General features: G+C 50.7%; 1 protein-coding gene across 1 annotated transcript in view; it reads right to left on the bottom strand.

Annotated features, from left to right (window-relative positions):
- Positions 1–6,972: 6,972 nt before the first annotated feature.
- Positions 6,973–18,428, bottom strand: part of si:ch211-127i16.2 (amine oxidase [flavin-containing] B) — a 15,863-nt gene continuing 4,407 nt past the window's right edge. Inside the window, exons 6-10 of the mRNA XM_062484804.1 lie at positions 16,390–16,596; positions 14,086–14,244; positions 12,390–12,476; positions 11,160–11,260; positions 6,973–8,048 (exon numbers count right to left, since the gene is read on the bottom strand). Of these exons, the coding sequence (XP_062340788.1) occupies positions 7,742–8,048; positions 11,160–11,260; positions 12,390–12,476; positions 14,086–14,244; positions 16,390–16,596 (861 nt within the window). The 3' untranslated portion in view covers positions 6,973–7,741. The remainder of the gene's footprint in view (positions 8,049–11,159; positions 11,261–12,389; positions 12,477–14,085; positions 14,245–16,389; positions 16,597–18,428) is intronic.

Genomic DNA, 18,428 nt, shown 5'->3' with positions numbered 1-18,428 from the left:
ACAATGATGTAACCGTTTGGTTGTTTCTAAAATGTACTTTATGAATATGTTCTATTTGTTTCCGACCATATCCAAGGCCAAATACGACGGGCCGTTCAGGATGCTGTTTGGCGTCTTGGTACCAAGACAGTGTTGGAAGCTGTGGTGCTGTTTGTGTCAGGGGAAGAGGACCGCAGGACCAGGGGCTCTTTCCTGAGGGACGCTATGAAGGCGGAGCTGTTGCCTTGGGGACAATTCTGAGACATGAGACACTGCCTGTTGCCACGGGGACAAGGGAAGGAGCTGGATAAATTCACTGCTTCATCTCTGGCTGTGTGTGTGTGTGTGTGTTTGTTTGTTGTGGTCAGGTGTGTAGGAGTTGCAGCTTCTCCACAGAGGATACCTTCGGTCTACTTTAGTTCCCTTTGCTTTTCAACCTGGACTCAACTCTGCCTGAACTCTGTCCTTAGAACTAGACTGCTCCTCTGCCGAGTCAGTGTGTTTGTGCGTGAAGATGACTGCATTGCATATTACTTTTTTGTGTTGAGAGACTGTGTGCTGAATACACAAGGGTCAAAAACCGTTGAAATGAAACATCTTTTAAGTAGTGAGTACTTCTGTACAAAAGGTTTTGTGAGCATGTGTCTCTAAACAGCTAAACAGGTATTTGGGGTCATTCCCTGTTTAAACTCATATTTGTAGTTATACAGGTACATTTTAGAGTCGTTAGTTGGGAAGAATGGTTGTGGGAAGGTACTTTTAAAGAAATATATTAAAGTTTTAGGTACTATAAATAAGAGTTTAAACAGTGAATGATTGCTTTAAAATGACTATTGGATTTCTACACTAAAGAAAAAGAGGACTTTTTTACACTGGATAATTCTGCTTTCCCCCTAAAGCAACTGCATTTTTATAATTATATACTATTTTATGTTGACAAAAAAAAAAAAATCTGTTTTATAACAAAAGGAGTGTCTAAATTAATAGTGAGCAACATGAATTTGTCATTTCTATCATATTTCAAAGGATATTGTTTCAATTTATAACATATTTTCAGGGTGTACATGAACAAAATAAAATCAATGAACATATGAGCATGAGCACACTGGAGGACAGTCTGTGTGATCTCTGAGAGACATCGATGTGTACAGAAAGATAAAAAGTGATTGAGTGGGAGGTATCGACACAGAGAGAGAGCGAGGGAGAGAGAGACAGCACCAAAGAGATAGATTGTGCGGGAGAGAGAAAAAGAGGGGGGGTTTGTGCGTGACAAGAGTCTGAGGCCGTGTGTGTCGGCATGTGTGTGTTTACTGATGTGTTTATTTGTATACATCTGCTCCGTGTGTGAGTGCTTGCAGGGTGTCTAGTCCCCCCCTCGTCTCCCCGATGTCTCTGCCACGTTCACATTAGCTCCATTAATTCAGAGGACGGAGCATTGATCTCTGTCCAAGCGTACAGTGCATGGTGACACTCTCCATGGGCAACGCTTCAGTGCACCCTCCCTCTAATTACCCTCCTCGTACGGCGCCTTGCATCTCTCGAGAGGGAGCCCAGTAAGTGAATTTTCTCTGCATTCATTCGCTGCTCTTGGAACGTGTCAAGCTGTCTGCTCAGAGGTCCAGATGGTAAATCAGCCTGGTCATCAACTCGGTGCCTACTCCTGTCTCTCCCTGTCTCTCTCTCTCTCTCTCCGTCTCTCTCCCTGTCTCTCTCTCCCTGTCTCTCTCTCTCTCTCTCCGTCTCTCTCCCTGTCTCTCTCTCTCTCCCTGTCTCTCTCTCTCTCTCCGTCTCTCTCCCTGTCTCTCTCTCCCTGTCTCTCTCTCTCTCTCCGTCTCTCTCCCTGTCTCTCTCTCCCTGTCTCTCTCTCTCTCTCCGTCTCTCTCCGTCTCTCTCTCTCTCCCTGTCTCTCTCTCTCTCCGTCTCTCTCCCTGTCTCTCTCTCCCTGTCTCTCTCTCTCTCTCCGTCTCTCTCCCTGTCTCTCTCTCTCTCTCTCTCCGTCTCTCTCCCTGTCTCTCTCTCCCTGTCTCTCTCTCTCTCTCCGTCTCTCCCTGTCTCTCTCTCCCTGTCTCTCTCTCTCTCCCTGTCTCTCTCTGTCTCTCTCTGTCTCTCTCTGTCTCTCTCCGTCTCTCTCCCTGTCTCTCTCTCCCTGTCTCTCTCTCCCTGTCTCTCTCTGTCTCTCTCCGTCTCTCTCCCTGTCTCTCTCTCTCTCCCTGTCTCTCCCTGTCTCTCTCTCTCTCTCTCTCTCCTGTCTCTCTCTCTCTCTCTCCGTCTCTCTCCCTGTCTCTCTCTCTCCCTGTCTCTCTCTCTCCCTGTCTCTCCCTGTCTCTCTCCGTCTCTCTCCCTGTCTCTCTCTCTCTCCCTGTCTCTCTCTGTCTCTCTCTCCCTGTCTCTCTCTCTCTCTCTCTCCGTCTCTCTCCCTGTCTCTCTCTCTCTCCCTGTCTCTCTCTCTCCCTGTCTCTCCCTGTCTCTCTCCGTCTCTCTCCCTGTCTCTCTCTCTCCCTGTCTCTCTCTCTCCCTGTCTCTCTCTCTCCCTCCCTGTCTCTCTCTCTCCCTCCCTGTCTCTCTCTCTCCCTGTCTGTTCCTCTGCCTCTGTCCCGGTGTCTCTCCCTGCCTGTTTCACTCTCTTCTCTCTCCCTCCCTCTCGTTCTCCTCCTCTCCCGGGAGAGCTTCTGTGTGTGTGTGGATGTATTTGTGTCGTTTTGCCTGTATAACATGTTCTACATAATATGAATGTCTTGTATTTTCAGCATGTTTGTGTAGGACACCTTCGAAAATAAGATGGGGTTTATGTCAAGGAGAATATCCTTCAAGAAAAAAATCAGTCCCTCCCTCCCCCCGTCCCTCCCCCTCTCCCTCCCCCCCTCCCTCCCCCCCTCCCTCCCCCCCTCCCTCCCCCCCTCCCTCCCTCCCCTCTCTCACCTTCACTCCTAGCCCCCCCGCCCCCGCTCCGTGGTGTCGACACAGAGAGCTGCAGTAGTCCTCCAAGACACACAGCGTGAATAATTCATGGCGGGTTCTGCCCTGTGCTGACCAGGTTCCAGACATCTAACAGGATGGAGCAGGAAGCCCCCGGGGTGGAAGCCTTCTATTGGAGGAAAACACAGTGTGTGTGTTTTATTAACCCCTGTGATGACACAGGGAAACAGGTGAACCCGCCTCTCAGAGAGTCCTTCTGAACTCCCCCCTCCCAGAGGAGGACATTACCGTGAGTGTGTGTGTATGTTTGTATTTTTAAGTGTGTGTAAGTGTGTGTGTTCTAGGGGTCAACACTCCGTGTGTGTCGTGCTGTCAGACTCATTTAATATTTTTCTTCTGATGGATTCAACTCACAGTAGAAGCTAAACCAAAACCAGTTTAGCCTACAAAGACAATATTATTTTCCTTCACGTGAATAGCTATTCTACAATCTGTACATGTGCTGTGAAATAATACATCGAATTCTGCCTCCATCTAAATCAGTGTGTGTTTTCTGAATTATGAAAGAACATAATGATGCTAAATATTCTCAGGCGCTAAACGTCAAGTATCGAAGTGAAATACCGATGACTGTAATTTCCATCTGATAGGACTTGTCACAAAGAGAGAGGGTGAGATACAGAGAGAGAGAGAGGGGGCTGAGATTGAGTGAGAGAGAGAGGCTGTGATCAAGTGAAAGAGATAGGGAGCGAGAGAGGGGAAGAGAGAGAGAGAGAGGGAGGGAGAAGGAGAGGTAATGAAGGAGAGTTGATTGTGCAGTCAGTTCTCTCGTGTCTGAACCTGCTAAAGTGGATCCATTCATTCTGATTCATTTCATATTGTTTGTCTGCAGGCCTGGGGAACAGACTCCCCTGTTGATCTAGGCATATTATCTCAGGTCAATCGCACCCTGACAAGCGTCAACGACTGGGTTTGTGGGCTGGTCGCTGTAGCACTGCTGCTAGCTAACTAGCCCACTAATACTGTCTGACAAACCTTACAAATCTTGCCATTTATCCCTATGACTGTATGACTGTAGGGATAAATGCAAAAGAAAAGCACCGAAAGCGAAGTAGAGTGCTCATTTGAATTAATTTCCATAACAAACACACACATTCACACCCTTAACTACACAAAGAAAGACATTTCATTCGGGTAAGATTCTAGCCTCCACAGTCAGCAACGAGCCTCCAAAAAACTGCAGCACCAAAAAACCCACGATTGGACTGATGAAATGAATCTCCTGTAGCAGCTGAAAGGATATTAACGATACCATGAATCACATCCCCCTTAAGAGTGGAACAGAATGACACAAAAGTCGGTTTTCAGTGGAAACTCACTCAGCGCGGTCTTATACTCCAGTGAGTTGCATTGAGCCATTATGGGCACTACAGTACGGTGAGGAGCGATCGGAACCATTACCTACATCACAGGGTGCGCTGGGTGAACAGTCTCGAAAGCTATTTCCCGTTCGGGGCCGCACTCTGTCGTACCAGGGGCCGTCTAGCGACGCCCCTTTCCTCTCCTGGAAAGACTAACAGAAGACAGGCTGAGAACAAGTGACAGAAGCCGACAGAAAGCACCACAGCTTCCTCCTTCTCGTCGCCGACAGCCCACTGGGATCTGCCTGTGGCTTGACAGTGGATCACCCAGCGCAGGGTACATGAATCACTATGCATTAAATGACCACAAGCCAATAGAGAAGGAGGCAAGCTGCCAATCCGTCACACGGTGCATTACCACAGGCAGGCCTTAAGCTGTGGCTGACATATATACAGTCAGTAGCAGATCAACCTCAGAACGTTGCAGAGAACCACAGAAATAGAACGTTCCACACACCTCTCTATCGCAGACTCTCACAGCCTCTCTCTGACTCTCTTTACCTCCCAATTTGAAACCTTGTAGAAAATGAAATAATGTTACCCGAGATTGACCAATATACATTTTGAACAGTGAAATGTGTGTGTTATTAGATTCAGTGTTCAAAAAAGATTACTACAGGCAAATGTCACCCATTCGGTGGACTGGCCCACAGCCTCTCATCGCCTCTCTCTACCTCTCTCTGCCTCTTTGACTCTTTCACTCCTCTCTCTGACTCTCACAGCCTTTCTTTGCCTCTCTACCTCTCATTGCCTCTCTCTACCTCTCATCGCCTCTCTCTACCTCTCTCTGCCTCTTTGACTCTTTCACTCCTCTCTCTGACTCTCACAGCCTTTCTTTGCCTCTCTACCTCTCATCGCCTCTCTCTACCTCTCATTGCCTCTCTCTACCTCTCATTGCCTCTCTACCTCTCATTGCCTCTCTCTACCTCTCATTGCCTCTCTCTACCTCTCATTGCCCCTCTCTACCTCTCATTGCCTCTCTCTACCTCTCATTGCCTCTCTCTACCTCTCATCGCCTCTCTCTACCTCTCATCGCCTCTCTCTACCTCTCATTGCCTCTCTCTACCTCTCATTGCCTCTCTCTACCTCTCATCGCCTCTCTCTACCTCTCATCGCCTCTCTCTACCTCTCATTGCCTCTCTCTACCTCTCTGTGGAGGCAGCCATCGGCTGAGCCTCAACAGGAACGCAGGCTGAGCAGGAAAGAGAGAGAGGCTGCCAGACGATCAGTGCCACCGGGGACCCAGAATGTTCTGCGTGGGCCACCATCCAAAACCAGCAAATCAGCGAGCGGTCGGCCGAGGCCTCTCCCCCTCCTCTAGGGCGCCGCCATACCCAAACGGTAAAAGACGTTAGAGCTGATTGCTGCTGCCTGTCGCTGGACTCGATGTAATCTGGACTGGTTTGAAGGAGACCGGGTAGAACGAGCGCTTGATTCACTGCAAGGCAGCGATAACAAAGACAAATAACAGGCCGTGCCACAGACGAGAGGGCCCTGATAGGGGGCCAGGGGGGCCGGGGTGCGTACAGGAGCCCCCCCACAGGAGGATGCTTTGGCCTGACAAAAAGCCTCTCGATCAACTGTGCAACGGAGCGATAACGATTCAATCACTTTCTCTGGGATGTGCTTGTTGTATGGCTGGCTCATCTGTCTTTTACCCATCTGGGTATGGGAGTGTGTGTGTGTGTGTGTGTGTGTGTATATAACTATGTGTGAGCGTGCACATGTGGGCGGGAGAATGTGTGTGTTAGGAGAGCGTGACCTCGGTTGGGTGTGTGTCCAGGCCCCGCACGCCTGCCGTGTTTCCCCTGTCAGGCCCCACATGCCTGGGATGAAGTACACACACTGACAGCCTAACCGACTCCTCTCTTTCAGCAAATTGAAAATACAGTCGACCCAATTGAATTCCACGGCCGTCTTAAGTTATTTCCTGCTCGACGACACACCGCGCTGCAGGACCAGGGAAGCGTGTCGGGATTAGACTCACCACTCTGCTCTCTCACCTGCTAAAGACCCACCACTGGGCCTCTCCCCTCCGCTCGGTCAGAGGACTCAATCTGAGGGAGATTTGAAACGGCGTAAACACCTATATAATCTTCTAGTGAGGTTGGTTATTTGGGGTTATTTGTGGAGTCGTTTATTTCTTACATGGCTCTATAACAAGTCTGGAAATAACCTTGTGAGACAGCTGGACAAAGCGAAAATACATCTTGGTAGGTTCCGATTTATACGTTTGTGCCCAAACCACAGTGGATCGGACCAGTCAGCGTCTTATGAGGAACTACTGGAAGCTACAGGTGTGGTTGAAGTTAGATGTGATAGAAGGTGGTAGACAGATGGTTCATCCAATCACCTGCCAAGTATTTTTTGAAAGTGCCTACCCTGTTTTCCAAACAGTTTCCAAGGACAACTCCCCAGATGGATATGTGTAACAAAACATCTGGCGAGTCAGATTCATCCTAATAATGAGGCATAATAACAAGACTAGTGCACTGCATGTAAACAAGTACTGTAATTAAAACAAATGTTTTACGGTAAATTTAACTAACAAAGCTTTTTTTATTATATAAACCAACAATGTTAGAAAAAAATTATTATATAACGCAACGTTAAAAACAAACAAACATTCAAATTGTATATATATACACTACCGTTCAAAAGTTTGGGGTCACCCAGACAATTTCGTGTTTTCCATGAAAACTCACACTTTTATTTATCAAATAACTTTCAAAATGAATATAAAATATAGTCAAGACATTTACAAGGTTAATTATTATTATTAGAAATAATTATTTTTATTTGAAATATACATTTTGTTCTTCAAACTTTGCTTTCGTCAAATAATGCTCCATTTGCAGCAATTACAACACTGGAGACCTTTGGCATTCTAATTCTAATCCTTCTAATCATCCATTAGTCTTCTAAGGCAATTAGCAAACACAATGTACCATTCGAACACATACAGTAATAGTTGCTGGAAATGGGCCTCTATACACCTATGTAGATATTTCATTAAAAACCAGACGTTTCCACCTCGAAGTCATTTACCACATTAACAATGTATAGTGTATTTCTGATTAATAGGGAGTCAGGTGGCTGAGCGGTGAGGCAATCGGGCTAGTAATCCGAAGGTTGCCAGTTCGATTCCCGGTCATGCCAACTGACGCTGTGTCCTTGGGCATGACACTTCACCCTACTTGCCTCGGGGGAATGTCCCTGTACTTACTGTAAGTCGCTCTGGATAAGAGCGTCTGCTAAATGACTAAATGTAAATTTAACGTTATCTTCATTGAAAAAAACAGTGCTTTTCTTTGAAAAATAAGGACATTTTTAAGTGACCCCAAACTTTTGAACGCTAGCGTATATTGTAATGTATATTATTGCACATGTAGGAGCATAGCTTGACCAACATGGCTGCTACATTCTTAGTCCCACCCTCTGCAGCGCGTCCAGCCAATCAACCGCCGGCAGAGCTGCGGACGAGCCAATAGGAGGGCAGCGGCCAGGCTGACGGTGAAGAGGAGAGCTCGGCGGAGAAAGGTGGAGGAGGGCGGAGGCTGGAGGTGTCGGGGCGAGGCCAGGGCCTTGTGTACGGCCTCCAGCTCCTCCTCCGTCAGGGAGGAGGGGCTGAGCTCCGCCAGGACCTCCAGAGCTGCCCGCTGGCCCGCCTGAATCGCCCCACTCATGTAGCCATTCCACTGGGTAGCAGTCTCCGTACCGGCCCAGTGGATCCTGGAGGGGGACAGTTGACAGTCAGCACAGGGAGCTGACAAGATGTCTGGCTCATTATCCCTGGCTATCACCGTCTACGTGATAACAGCTGTCTGAAGGAGAAGGGGTTGAGATACGAGAGCCGACACCAGCCATTAACGTGCTGGCAGCTAACAAGCAGTGATTATCCTCTCCGTCAAAGCAACATCAGAGAAAAGGAACACAGTGTGGTTCAGCGCTAGTTAATATATACTGTAAAGGAAGGTTCAAAGCTGTATGGAGGAGAACAGCGAGTGAAAACAGTAGTATAGTGTAGTGGGGGGGATGTGTAAGGGGTCTTGTAGAGAGCATTCTACTTCCTAGGGGCGTGTCCTCTTACTAAACACAGGGTCATGGATCTAAAAGACAACTGTGCACGGAGACGATCAAACCGTTTTCAACTTCAAAGCTCTGTAAATAAGAGATTACACCGAGATGTTCTCGCGGAGAGAAAAAAAAAAAAAAGATGTTTATTGTGATTTTTATTTTATGTATTTTTTTTTGGTAGGTAGCGCTCTGTTTTCTATGCAGTGTTTATTTTTCATACATTATGAATGCCCGGCCTTACTTATGCATGTATACCCTGAGGTGCCTTTACCCAGAGTGCATTGCACCAGCCGCTCTCCCTGCCTGCCGTGTGTCAGACGGACGAGAGGGAGAGGACACTTCAAGAGAAAGTCCCAAGACTCTGTGGTTGCTGGGAAACCCAGTCGCCACAAATCGCCATGACTGGTGTGAGGTCCAACACCTCCAGCCTCCTGCTTCGTCTTTTCAGCAGCCACCTTTCACCCACTGTTGCACACTGTTGTGTGTGTGTGTGTGTATGAGTGACAATAAAAGGATTTGATTTTGATTTGATCGCCTGGCTGTCTATCCCACAGAACACACAGAACCTAACGTTCCACCACAAACAGCACACCACACCACGCTTGTATTTCAGAATGGGCTTGACCCCTAAGGGCCTTGTTATATTAATTAGACTGAATTATAAAAGACGTTTAATTAGACGTATTCCATGTGATCCAACGAGCCCGGCCGTGGCGTCGGGCGCCGTGCGTGATGGTGTTGGTGTTGTCTAAAACGTTGTGTTCTGTTCCTGTACCTGCTGTCGGCTTGTGCTGCTTACATGTGCTGGATGTATGTCAAGGTCGCGTCCTTGAGAGTCCATCTGCTAGATGAAAGACAGAACGAGGAGGGGACTCTCTTTCCTCACTGTGTTACGTAATGAGCTCTCCTGGGTCCCTATGGAATTAGGCCATTATGGAAATGCATTACCTGAGCACATCTCTCTCTCTCTCTCTCTCTCTCTCCACCCCATCCTCTGTCTCTCTCTACCTCCTTCCCTCTCTCTCTCCCCCTCCCTCACCCCTCTGTCCTCCCTGTCTGTCTGGTTTAGCTGTGTGCCTCTGCTAACAGGCCATTACAAATAGATTAGGTTACCGCGTCCCTTCGACCTCTCGTTCACTTGTCCATTTCCGGACTAATGCAGGAGGAGGGACGGCTGTGCCGGCCGGCCGGAGCGGGGGGGGGGGGGGGGGGGCTGGGGCGACGGCAGGAAGCACGGGGCTGAGGGAGGGATAATCACACAGCGGAGCGGAGCGAGGAGACACACAAGAGACACAGCGGCGAACAGGCGTGGAGGCAGAGCCGGCGTGGAGGCAGCGCCGGCGGGGAGACAGAGCCGGCGTGGAGGCAGCGCCGGCGGGGAGGCAGAGCCGGCGTGGAGGCAGAGCCGGCGGGGAGGCAGAGCCGGCGTGGAGGCAGAGCCGGCGTGAAGGCAGAGCCGGCGTGGAGGCAGAACCGGCGTGAAGGCAGAGCAGGCGTGGAGGCAGAACCGGCGTGAAAGCAGAGCAGGCGTGGAGGCAGTGCTCCGAGGAGTGGTGTTATTAGCGGTGAGTGTCGGCGGAGTGTTGGGGGGGAGAGAGACAGGACTGTGGTGGTGGGGGGCGGGGGGGGGAGGTTGATGAAGAGGCTTGTGTGGGGGGTCGTGAGAGGAGGAGGCAAGGGGGGAGGGTGGGTGAGTGAGTGAGTGGGAGGTGAAGATGCCTGGATGGGGGGAGGGGGTGAGAGGGGGAGGTGATGAAGGGGCCTGGATGCAGGGAAGAGGTTGGGATTGTGGGGGGGAGGTGAGGGGGAGGGGGGTTGATGGGGAGGGGGGAGGCGAGGGTGGTAGCGGGGGTGATTAAGAGGCCTGAGTCGGAGGAAGTGGAGGGGGTTGTTAAGATGGGAGGCTGATGAAGAGGCCTGTGTAGAGGGGAGGTATGGGGGAGGATGGTGGCTGATGAAGAGGCCTGTGTAGAGGGGAGGTATGGGGGAGGATGGTGGGTAATGGAGAGGCCTGTGTAGAGGAGGGTCATGTTGACAGCGTGTCTCTGATGGAGAGGCTTGAGCAGAGTAGGGGGTGGAGAAGAGGTGGTGGTGGAGGTGATGGTGGAGGTGGTGTGGAGGTGATGGTTGAGGTTATGGTGGGGGTGATGGTGGAGGTGGTGTGGAGGTGGTGTGGAGGTTATGGTGGGGCTGATGGTGGAGGTGGTGTGGAGGTGGTGTGGAGGTGATGGTGGAGGTTATGGTGGAGGTTATGGTGGAGGTGGTGTGGAGGTGATGGTGGAGGTTATGGTGGGGGTGATGGTGGAGGTGGTGTGGAGGTGATGGTGGAGGTGATGGTGGGGGTGATGGTGGAGGTGGTGTGGAGGTGGTGTGGAGGTGATGGTGGGGGTGATGGTGGAGGTTATGGTGGGGTTGATGGTGGAGGTGGTGTGGAGGTGGTGTGGAGGTGATGGTGGAGGTTATGGTGGGGGTGATGGTGGAGGTGGTGTGGAGGTGGTGTGGAGGTGATGGTGGAGGTTATGGTGGAGGTTATGGTGGAGGTGGTGTGGAGGTGATGGTGGAGGTTATGGTGGGGGTGATGGTGGAGGTGGTGTGGAGGTGATGGTGGAGGTTATGGTGGGGGTGATGGTGGAGGTGGTGTGGAGGTGATGGTGGAGGTTATGGTGGGGGTGATGGTGGAGGTGGTGTGGAGGTGATGGTGGAGGTTATGGTGGGGGTGATGGTGGAGGTGGTGTGGAGGTGATGGGGCCTCGGGGAGCAGCCTACCTGCCGCAGGGTCTTCGCAGGCTGGGGTGGTGGTAGGACAGCAGGCCGGGGGTCATGACACTGACAGGACAGCCTCCACTGAACTCCTCCGTGGCCCAGTCCTGCACACAACACCACCCAGAACACAGTCAGCTCCACCTGCCTGTCTCCTGCACCACAAGCCCCCCCACACACACACACACACACACACAACGCAGAGCGACACAAACCCGGTCAGTGCAGGGCAAACCATTCCACACCCCCAGTGTTGTAAATCTCTCTATCCCCTCCCTCCCTCATCCCTCCCTCTGTCCCTCTTACCTCCCCCTCCTCCCATCCCTCCACCCACCCCCCCCCCCCCCCCCCTCCAAGTTCACACTTGTTGATTCCTCCTCCCCCCCTCGGTTCCTCCAGAGGCTGGAACCGAGTGGAGCAGAACAGATCGTCATCACCCGCTCAGCCTCCCCACCCTCAGGTCCCCCAGACCACCAGGGGAGCTGGATGCTAACATATTGCCCCAGCTTATGCCTGTCAGACCAATGTGCTTCTTTGTCAATCTCCTTCATGGAGTGGAGCAGGGCTGGTAATATACATGTGTGTGCGTTGGCCTCTCTACTGGAGACCTCCAGGGAACGATTGACGGCTGCTTGTAATGGAGTTAGACTGACGCGCCACGGCTGAGCGACACATTGTGATTTTATCCACATGGGAAATCATCACCCAATCACAGGTAAGAGAGGCTCTGATGGGTGTCATTATGCAGGCACCGGCTGATGAAAATTATACCAGGACGCTGTACACAAGAGCCTAACATGCAGATTATTGCTTCCCTGCAGTTCCCGGCACCAGTTTTCTCAAACTTGTCACGGCACAATGATGGGCGGAACGGAGGGAACTGCAAAGAAAAGCGTTTATTTCTGTCTGGATGAAGTGCGTTTGGAGAGCAGGTGGTTCAGCGAGGTGTTTAAGGAGCTGGCGGGTTCACCGGTGAGTCGTGTGACAGATTGGGTGCAGCTCTGGAGAAGCTAACCCATAAACCCAAGGTTGGAGGTTCGATTCCCTGCACCTTCTTTCCATGTGTCCTTGAGCATGACACTGACCCCCCTCCAAACCACCCCCCTTCAACCCCCCCCCCCAATTATTTCTCTTAAAAGTACCGTGAAGGTAGAAAAATCACTATATAAAGTACAGGTTTACCATTTACCACAAGACCAGCGTAACACAAGCAGATGGACCAATCAGATGTCTTACTTTCTCCCGGTAGTGGATGTAGCTGGACGCCTCGGGACCCAGGTACCTCACCAGGCTGCACACCACCGCCTCTCTCCTCTCCTCTGCCTGGGGACACAGGGAACATTCCGGCATTCACCCGGCCCTTACATCGCCGTCATTCATCTTCATCCGGGGGGCTCATCTGGGGGGGCTCATCTGGGCTGCTAAAATATGGATGCGTGTCTGAGAAACTGGCTTGCGGCGTGGTCCGAACGGCCCGATCGATGGGAATAACTCTGGCCAGGACGCCGGTCTTCCCGTTCGCTAAGTGAGCGCTCGCTGTAAATTATGGACGGCGGGGGGAGGAGGAGAGGAGGAGAGGAGGAGGAGGGAGGAGGAGGGATGAGGTAGGAGTCCACGTGTCGGGTCACTCGCTCCCGGTTACCATAGCAGCTGAATGACAGATGTTCGCTAGTTTTTATCAGATCCTCCATCTGCATGTACTTTGCTCCTCACCCTTTTAACGCTTAGTGAGCCCTGAGCAATAATTCAGAGCTAGGTGTAGCCGTAGCCGGGGGCAACGCAATTACTGTAAGCCCAGAGCTGGAGAGGAGATTGGGTTGGAGGAATGGACACTGCTGAGCCAGGCTCAAACCCCAGACGAGGGAATATGAAATGCCCCCTCTGGGCTAAGTGCTCAGTGACATTTCATCAAAATCCCATGTGTTCGTGTCACAGGACTGTACAAGGCCGGGCAGCCCCACTGTCTATGGAGGACAAAGTCCTCTATCGAAACTGAGAGGCAGGAAGGAGATGCCTGGATTGTCAAGGCGTGGAATAGTTTAGCTCCGCTCACGTCGTTAATGTTTTCTTCCTAATCTTCTTGCGTTCTGTTGGCACTTTCAAGCTAAGTGAATGTTTGATATGACACTTCGTGTCATGGATGTCCCACAATGCATCACTTCCTGCCACAGACAACTCTACTTTCATAGGAAGAGAAAGCGAGGTTGCTTTTTGAATAATTGACGACGACGAGCTACCATGTACGTTTAATTCGATTCACAGTTAAAATGACCTGGAAGAGTGAAGCTGTGCAGCTTTTGTGCTTAACTACACGCACACACAAGCAAGGTTTAAATGCTTTAACTGTACATTGCATGAAAGTGTGAACGACCTCGCTCTCTGTCTCCCTTCTGCTCCTTATTCTGGGTCATAGAAAAGACAAGTAAAAAAAAAAAAAATCTCAGTTTATGAGCATTTTTATGTTTTCTTCCTTAATGCTTTCATCAGGGGGCACAAGCTTCTGATAAAGCTTTTTCCTCTGGTGACCTAATAGAGAGAGAGACTTGCTATGGTTCTGGAATGAATGGTCTTCTCAACACTCATTCCTCACCTCGTTCTCACCCGTCACACGGACGAACATGTGTTAGTGTGAGGGCTGGCTGGAGTGTGTGTGTGTGTGTGAGGGAAGGGCGTGTGTTAGTGTGAGGGCTGGCTGGAGTGTGTGTGTGTGTGTGTGAGGGAAGGGCGTGTGTTAGTGTGAGGGCTGGCTGGAGTGTGTGTGTGTGTGTGTGTGTGGCCAGGTATCTCAGGATGTCCATAGGGAGAGAAGAAGAGGATGTTTGATGAGGACAGTCAACACCAGGAAGACAAGCAGAGTAAGGGATGATCCACAGCCAGGACGATGTCCCCCAAGTAGAACAGCTCATCAGAGACACATCTCCCTCCCTCCTACCTCTCTGTTGCTCCAGTGGTAGGCCTGCAAGCCTGCGATGAACCCCACCAGGGCAGGGCTGCCGCGGGGCGTGGTGGCGTCGAAGGTGACACAGAGAGGACAGGCCTCCGAGGGCTGGGCCACAATCTCCCCGGAGAAGCCCTTCTTCCGCCAGAAAGCCTACACACACACACACACACACAGATAGAAACAGAGTCTGACAGCTGAATCAGCAAAGCCTCGCACAAACGCACCCCGGTGCAGAAGCCCCACGGGAGCTCTTCCTCCCCGCTGCACTCGAGGTGCGGCCCTCCTCACCTCACCTGAGCCCTCCTCACCTCACCTGAGCCCTCCTCACCTCACCTGAGCCCTCCTCACCTCACCTGAGCCCTCCTCACCTCACCTGAGCCCTCCTCACCTCACCTGAGCCCTCCTCACCTCACCTGAGCCCTCCTCACCTCACCTGAGCCCTCCTCACCTCAGCTGAGCCCTCCTCACCTCATCTGAGCCCTCCTCACCTCACCTGAGCCCTCCTCACCTCACCTGAGCCCTCCTCACCTCACCTGAGCCCTCCTCACCTCACCTGAGCCCTCCTTACCTCATCTGAGCCCTCCTCACCTCACCTGAGCCCTCCTTACCTCATCTGAGCACTACTCACCTCATCTGAGCCCTACTCACCTCATCTGAGCCCTCCTCACATCATCTGAGCCCTACTCACCTCATCTGACCCCTCCTCGTATCACCGGAGCCCTCCTCACATCACCTGAGCCCTCCTCACATCACCTGAGCCCTCCTCACCTCACCTGAGCCCTCCTCACCTCACCTGAGCCCTCCTCACCTCACCTGAGCCCTCCTCACCTCACCTGAGCCCTCCTCACCTCATCTGAGCCCTCCTCACCTCACCTGAGCCCTCCTCACCTCACCTGAGCCCTCCTCACCTCACCTGAGCCCTCCTCACATCATCTGAGCCCAGGAGGAGGTTCACTGGGGTGGATCCTCCAGCACAAACCCTCCAGGTGCACCTGATCCAGGGATCTCGCACACTGCATGCGCCACGAAGTACCGAAAATCCAATATTGATGCTGTAAGTGCAGTCATCCCACTGTTCTATGCGTAAGAGTGTAAACACTAACCCTGTTAATGTGCGGGTCGATACCAAACACAAGCATCAGAACAGTGTCCTTATAGTCGACGTCCCTGGCGTACTGTACAGGAAGTACGAGAAAAGATATTGTCCGTACTCGCTAACTCATCCTGGCAGCGGCTTCCTTGTACCGTCCGCTCCTTTGCAAAACACAGACGTATAACGCTACCGCAAACGCCTCATTAAATAACCATCCGCCTCATGAATATGTGGTCTCCCAGCTGTAGGGCTCCATGTAATCTAAAGTGACTGTAATGGAGAGAAATGGCTCCCCTACACAGCCAGACCAATTAGAGTATGCCAAGATTTTTTTTAAATAAAAACTAAACGACAGATCCTGGTGGGTGCCGTCGCTGGTCAGGCTGTTGCTTCATTCAGAGGATACTGGTGACGGGGGCAATGTCGTTCAATCAATCCCACCGACAGGTGCTGAGAGGGCTTGCTGTCGTATCAATGCGAGTGCTCTCATTAAAGGGGAAACATTTGAGCTCTAAAAGGAAGTGTGGGAACTGGCGGGAAACTGTTCTGGGTAAGACAATGGAGTCGGATCTATAAAATCACATTTCCATCTGGGCCGCCCGGGGAAAGAGACCCGCCACAAATCCAGTGACATTGAGGACAGAGGACGATAAACCAGACCGTTTGAGGAGATTTACAATCTTCCAGTCCATTGAAGGAGAGAGAGAGAGACAAAGAGAGAGAGAGAGAGAGAGAGAGAGAGAGAGGGAGGGAGAGAGAGAGAAACACAGAGAGAGAGACAGAGAGAGAGAGAGAGAAAGAGGGAGAGAGAGAGTGAGAGAGACAAAGAGAGAGAGAGAAAGAGGGAGACAGAGAGAGGGAGAGAGAGAGAAACACAGAGAGAGAGACAGAGAGAGAGAGAGAGAGAGAGAGAGAGAGAGAGAGAGAGAGAGAGAGAGAGAGAGAGAGAGAGAGAGAGAGAGAGAGAGAGAGAAAGAGGGAGAGAGAGAGTGAGAGAGACAAAGAGAGAGAGAGAAAGAGGGAGACAGAGAGACAGAGAGAGAGAAACAGAGAGAGAGAGAGAGAGAGAGAGAGACAAAGAGAGAGAGAGAAAGAAAGAGGGACAGAGAGAGACAGAGAGAAAGAGAGAGAGATAGTGTGTCTGTGTACATACAATGCTCATTGTGTATACTGTAAACATACAGTATTGCAGCATTACTCACTGTCCCATAGGTGATGATAAACTTAATCAGGTGTCCGGGGGCCATGTTCTGGGTGAGGTGTTCCCTCTGGCTGGGCAGGGGCGGCTGGTAGTTGATCTTAGCTGCAGAACGAACCACACACAGTTGTTTCAGAGGCAAAGCAACCACCCCCACAGCCGAAGCAATAAGACATGAGTGGACCATGAAATCATTGTGATTTGATGTTTTCTAATGACAAAGCCACAGCGAAGCAAAAAATGAACAATGGGAAGAGATATAAAGAAAACTGAAATAAAAGGGCAAAGATAAAGAGGAATGGATGAAAAGAGGAGCGATGAAACCACAGGGAGAAGGGAAAGAGAAAGAGAGAGGGGAACAGATAACACACATTACTTTGGTTGACCACCTCTATCGATCAGCATGGCTTTACTTTAGCATCATCGACCAGCACTCACGTAAATTGGATTCAATGCCCCAGTGGCTGCCTTGCAGTAAAATGCCCCCCCGCACAGAAATCCCTCCGATTTAACACCACGCTCTCCTCATTGCGCGCCGGCACTATTTATATCTAAGAAGTCCTGTGTGTTTTCCCCTGGAGGAGACGAGATTGAATAACTTCATCAGCGTTGTCAGGTGTGTGGTATTTAAATGTCTGTCGCCCCTGCGCAGAGCCATCTGGCAGTTAGTGTCACATATTTCCTCGTGGCAGTGAGCCAGCCTTTTAACGAATGAGCTCACGGAATATGTGAGGCTTCATTTGGAACTGTCAGGGGCATGTCAGCAACTCTGAAATGAAAACAACTGCCTTCATGTTAAAGAAAATTGATAAACCGGTTAAAACCAGCTCAAACCAGCACCACAGGCCTGTTAAGAAAGCCAGGGTCCGCCCGATCGCTAGACATGACACTTAGCATGTCGTCCCATCCATCCTGTTATTGTGACACGCGATTGTACTGTTGGGAGAACACGCTAGCATACTGACGCTAGTTTGACAGCTGCTGCCACAACGTGAAGCGAAAGACATCTTAACTGGTGGTTGACATTTAGTCTTGTGACAGAGCAGTGAAGTGTAGGGTAGACCTAGCCTGGCTCTGCCCTCCTACGTACTTCCGCTCAATTTTGATTTTGCTTCTGTACTAGGTCTGGCCATGAGGTAAGTAAGTCAGATGTTTCCGTCTGTCTGTCTAATTTTCTACCGGCCAATCAGCGAACAGAGGGAGTGGCTGAGAACAATGACGTTGATGTTGTGCGCTAGTTTGTGTTGTAGTTCCGTAATGGCGGCGGAGAAAGATGCGAGCGAAGCCATTCGGTCCGTTGTGGCAACGCTGCTGAATATCCAACAGCTAAAGCCGGAGCAAGAACAAGTTTTGCAGAGTTTTGTTGGTGGCCATGATGTTGTGGCCCTCCTCCCCACGGGGTTCAGGAACAGTTTGATTTTCCATCTACGGCAGCTAGCTCTGTTACAGTAGTGGTGAAGGAATTGGCGAACGCTAGCGATTGGTTATGGCAGATCAGAGTGGCTCTGGGCAGATCCAATAGTTTTAAACTTCAACAGAGTACCCGCCTAAAAGGAAGTCAACGCTTGTCAATGGAGTAAGGCCAGACTCTCTGTACAAATGAAATGTACAAGAGTCTGGTTAGGACCAGGCTAGGGTAGACCCACTGCAGCGATTGAAAAGTGGACGGAGAACGATTTGAGATGCGTGTGTTCTTGCAATGACTTCTGGGAAATCAGATGCGTTCTCGCTGACCAAGTCACCATCCGACGCATCCTCGATAAAAGTGGCGGATCAAGAAGACTTCCAGGTATTTTTGGCGTTCTTGGTGACTTGTGTTCTTTGGATAGGAACCGTACTTGGGCAGTGAAAGAGGATGTCAAACGAGTTCGCAAGAACACAAAAAAAGTGGATTGATAAACGGTCATTAGTGTGCAGCGATAAGGTAGGTGAAATAACCTGAGTAATGAGCTGATGACCTGATGCAGTCAGTAGAGGCGTGCAGTTTTACAATTACTCCTGGAGAGGACTTGATATCCACCCCAACATATAATAGTATAGAGA

Source organism: Osmerus eperlanus, chromosome 18 (assembly GCF_963692335.1).
Source record: "Osmerus eperlanus chromosome 18, fOsmEpe2.1, whole genome shotgun sequence".
In the NCBI taxonomy this organism is placed as follows: Eukaryota; Metazoa; Chordata; class Actinopteri; order Osmeriformes; family Osmeridae; genus Osmerus; species Osmerus eperlanus.
Note: the sequence above shows the minus strand (reverse complement) of the source record. Positions and strands in the feature narration are given on the sequence as shown.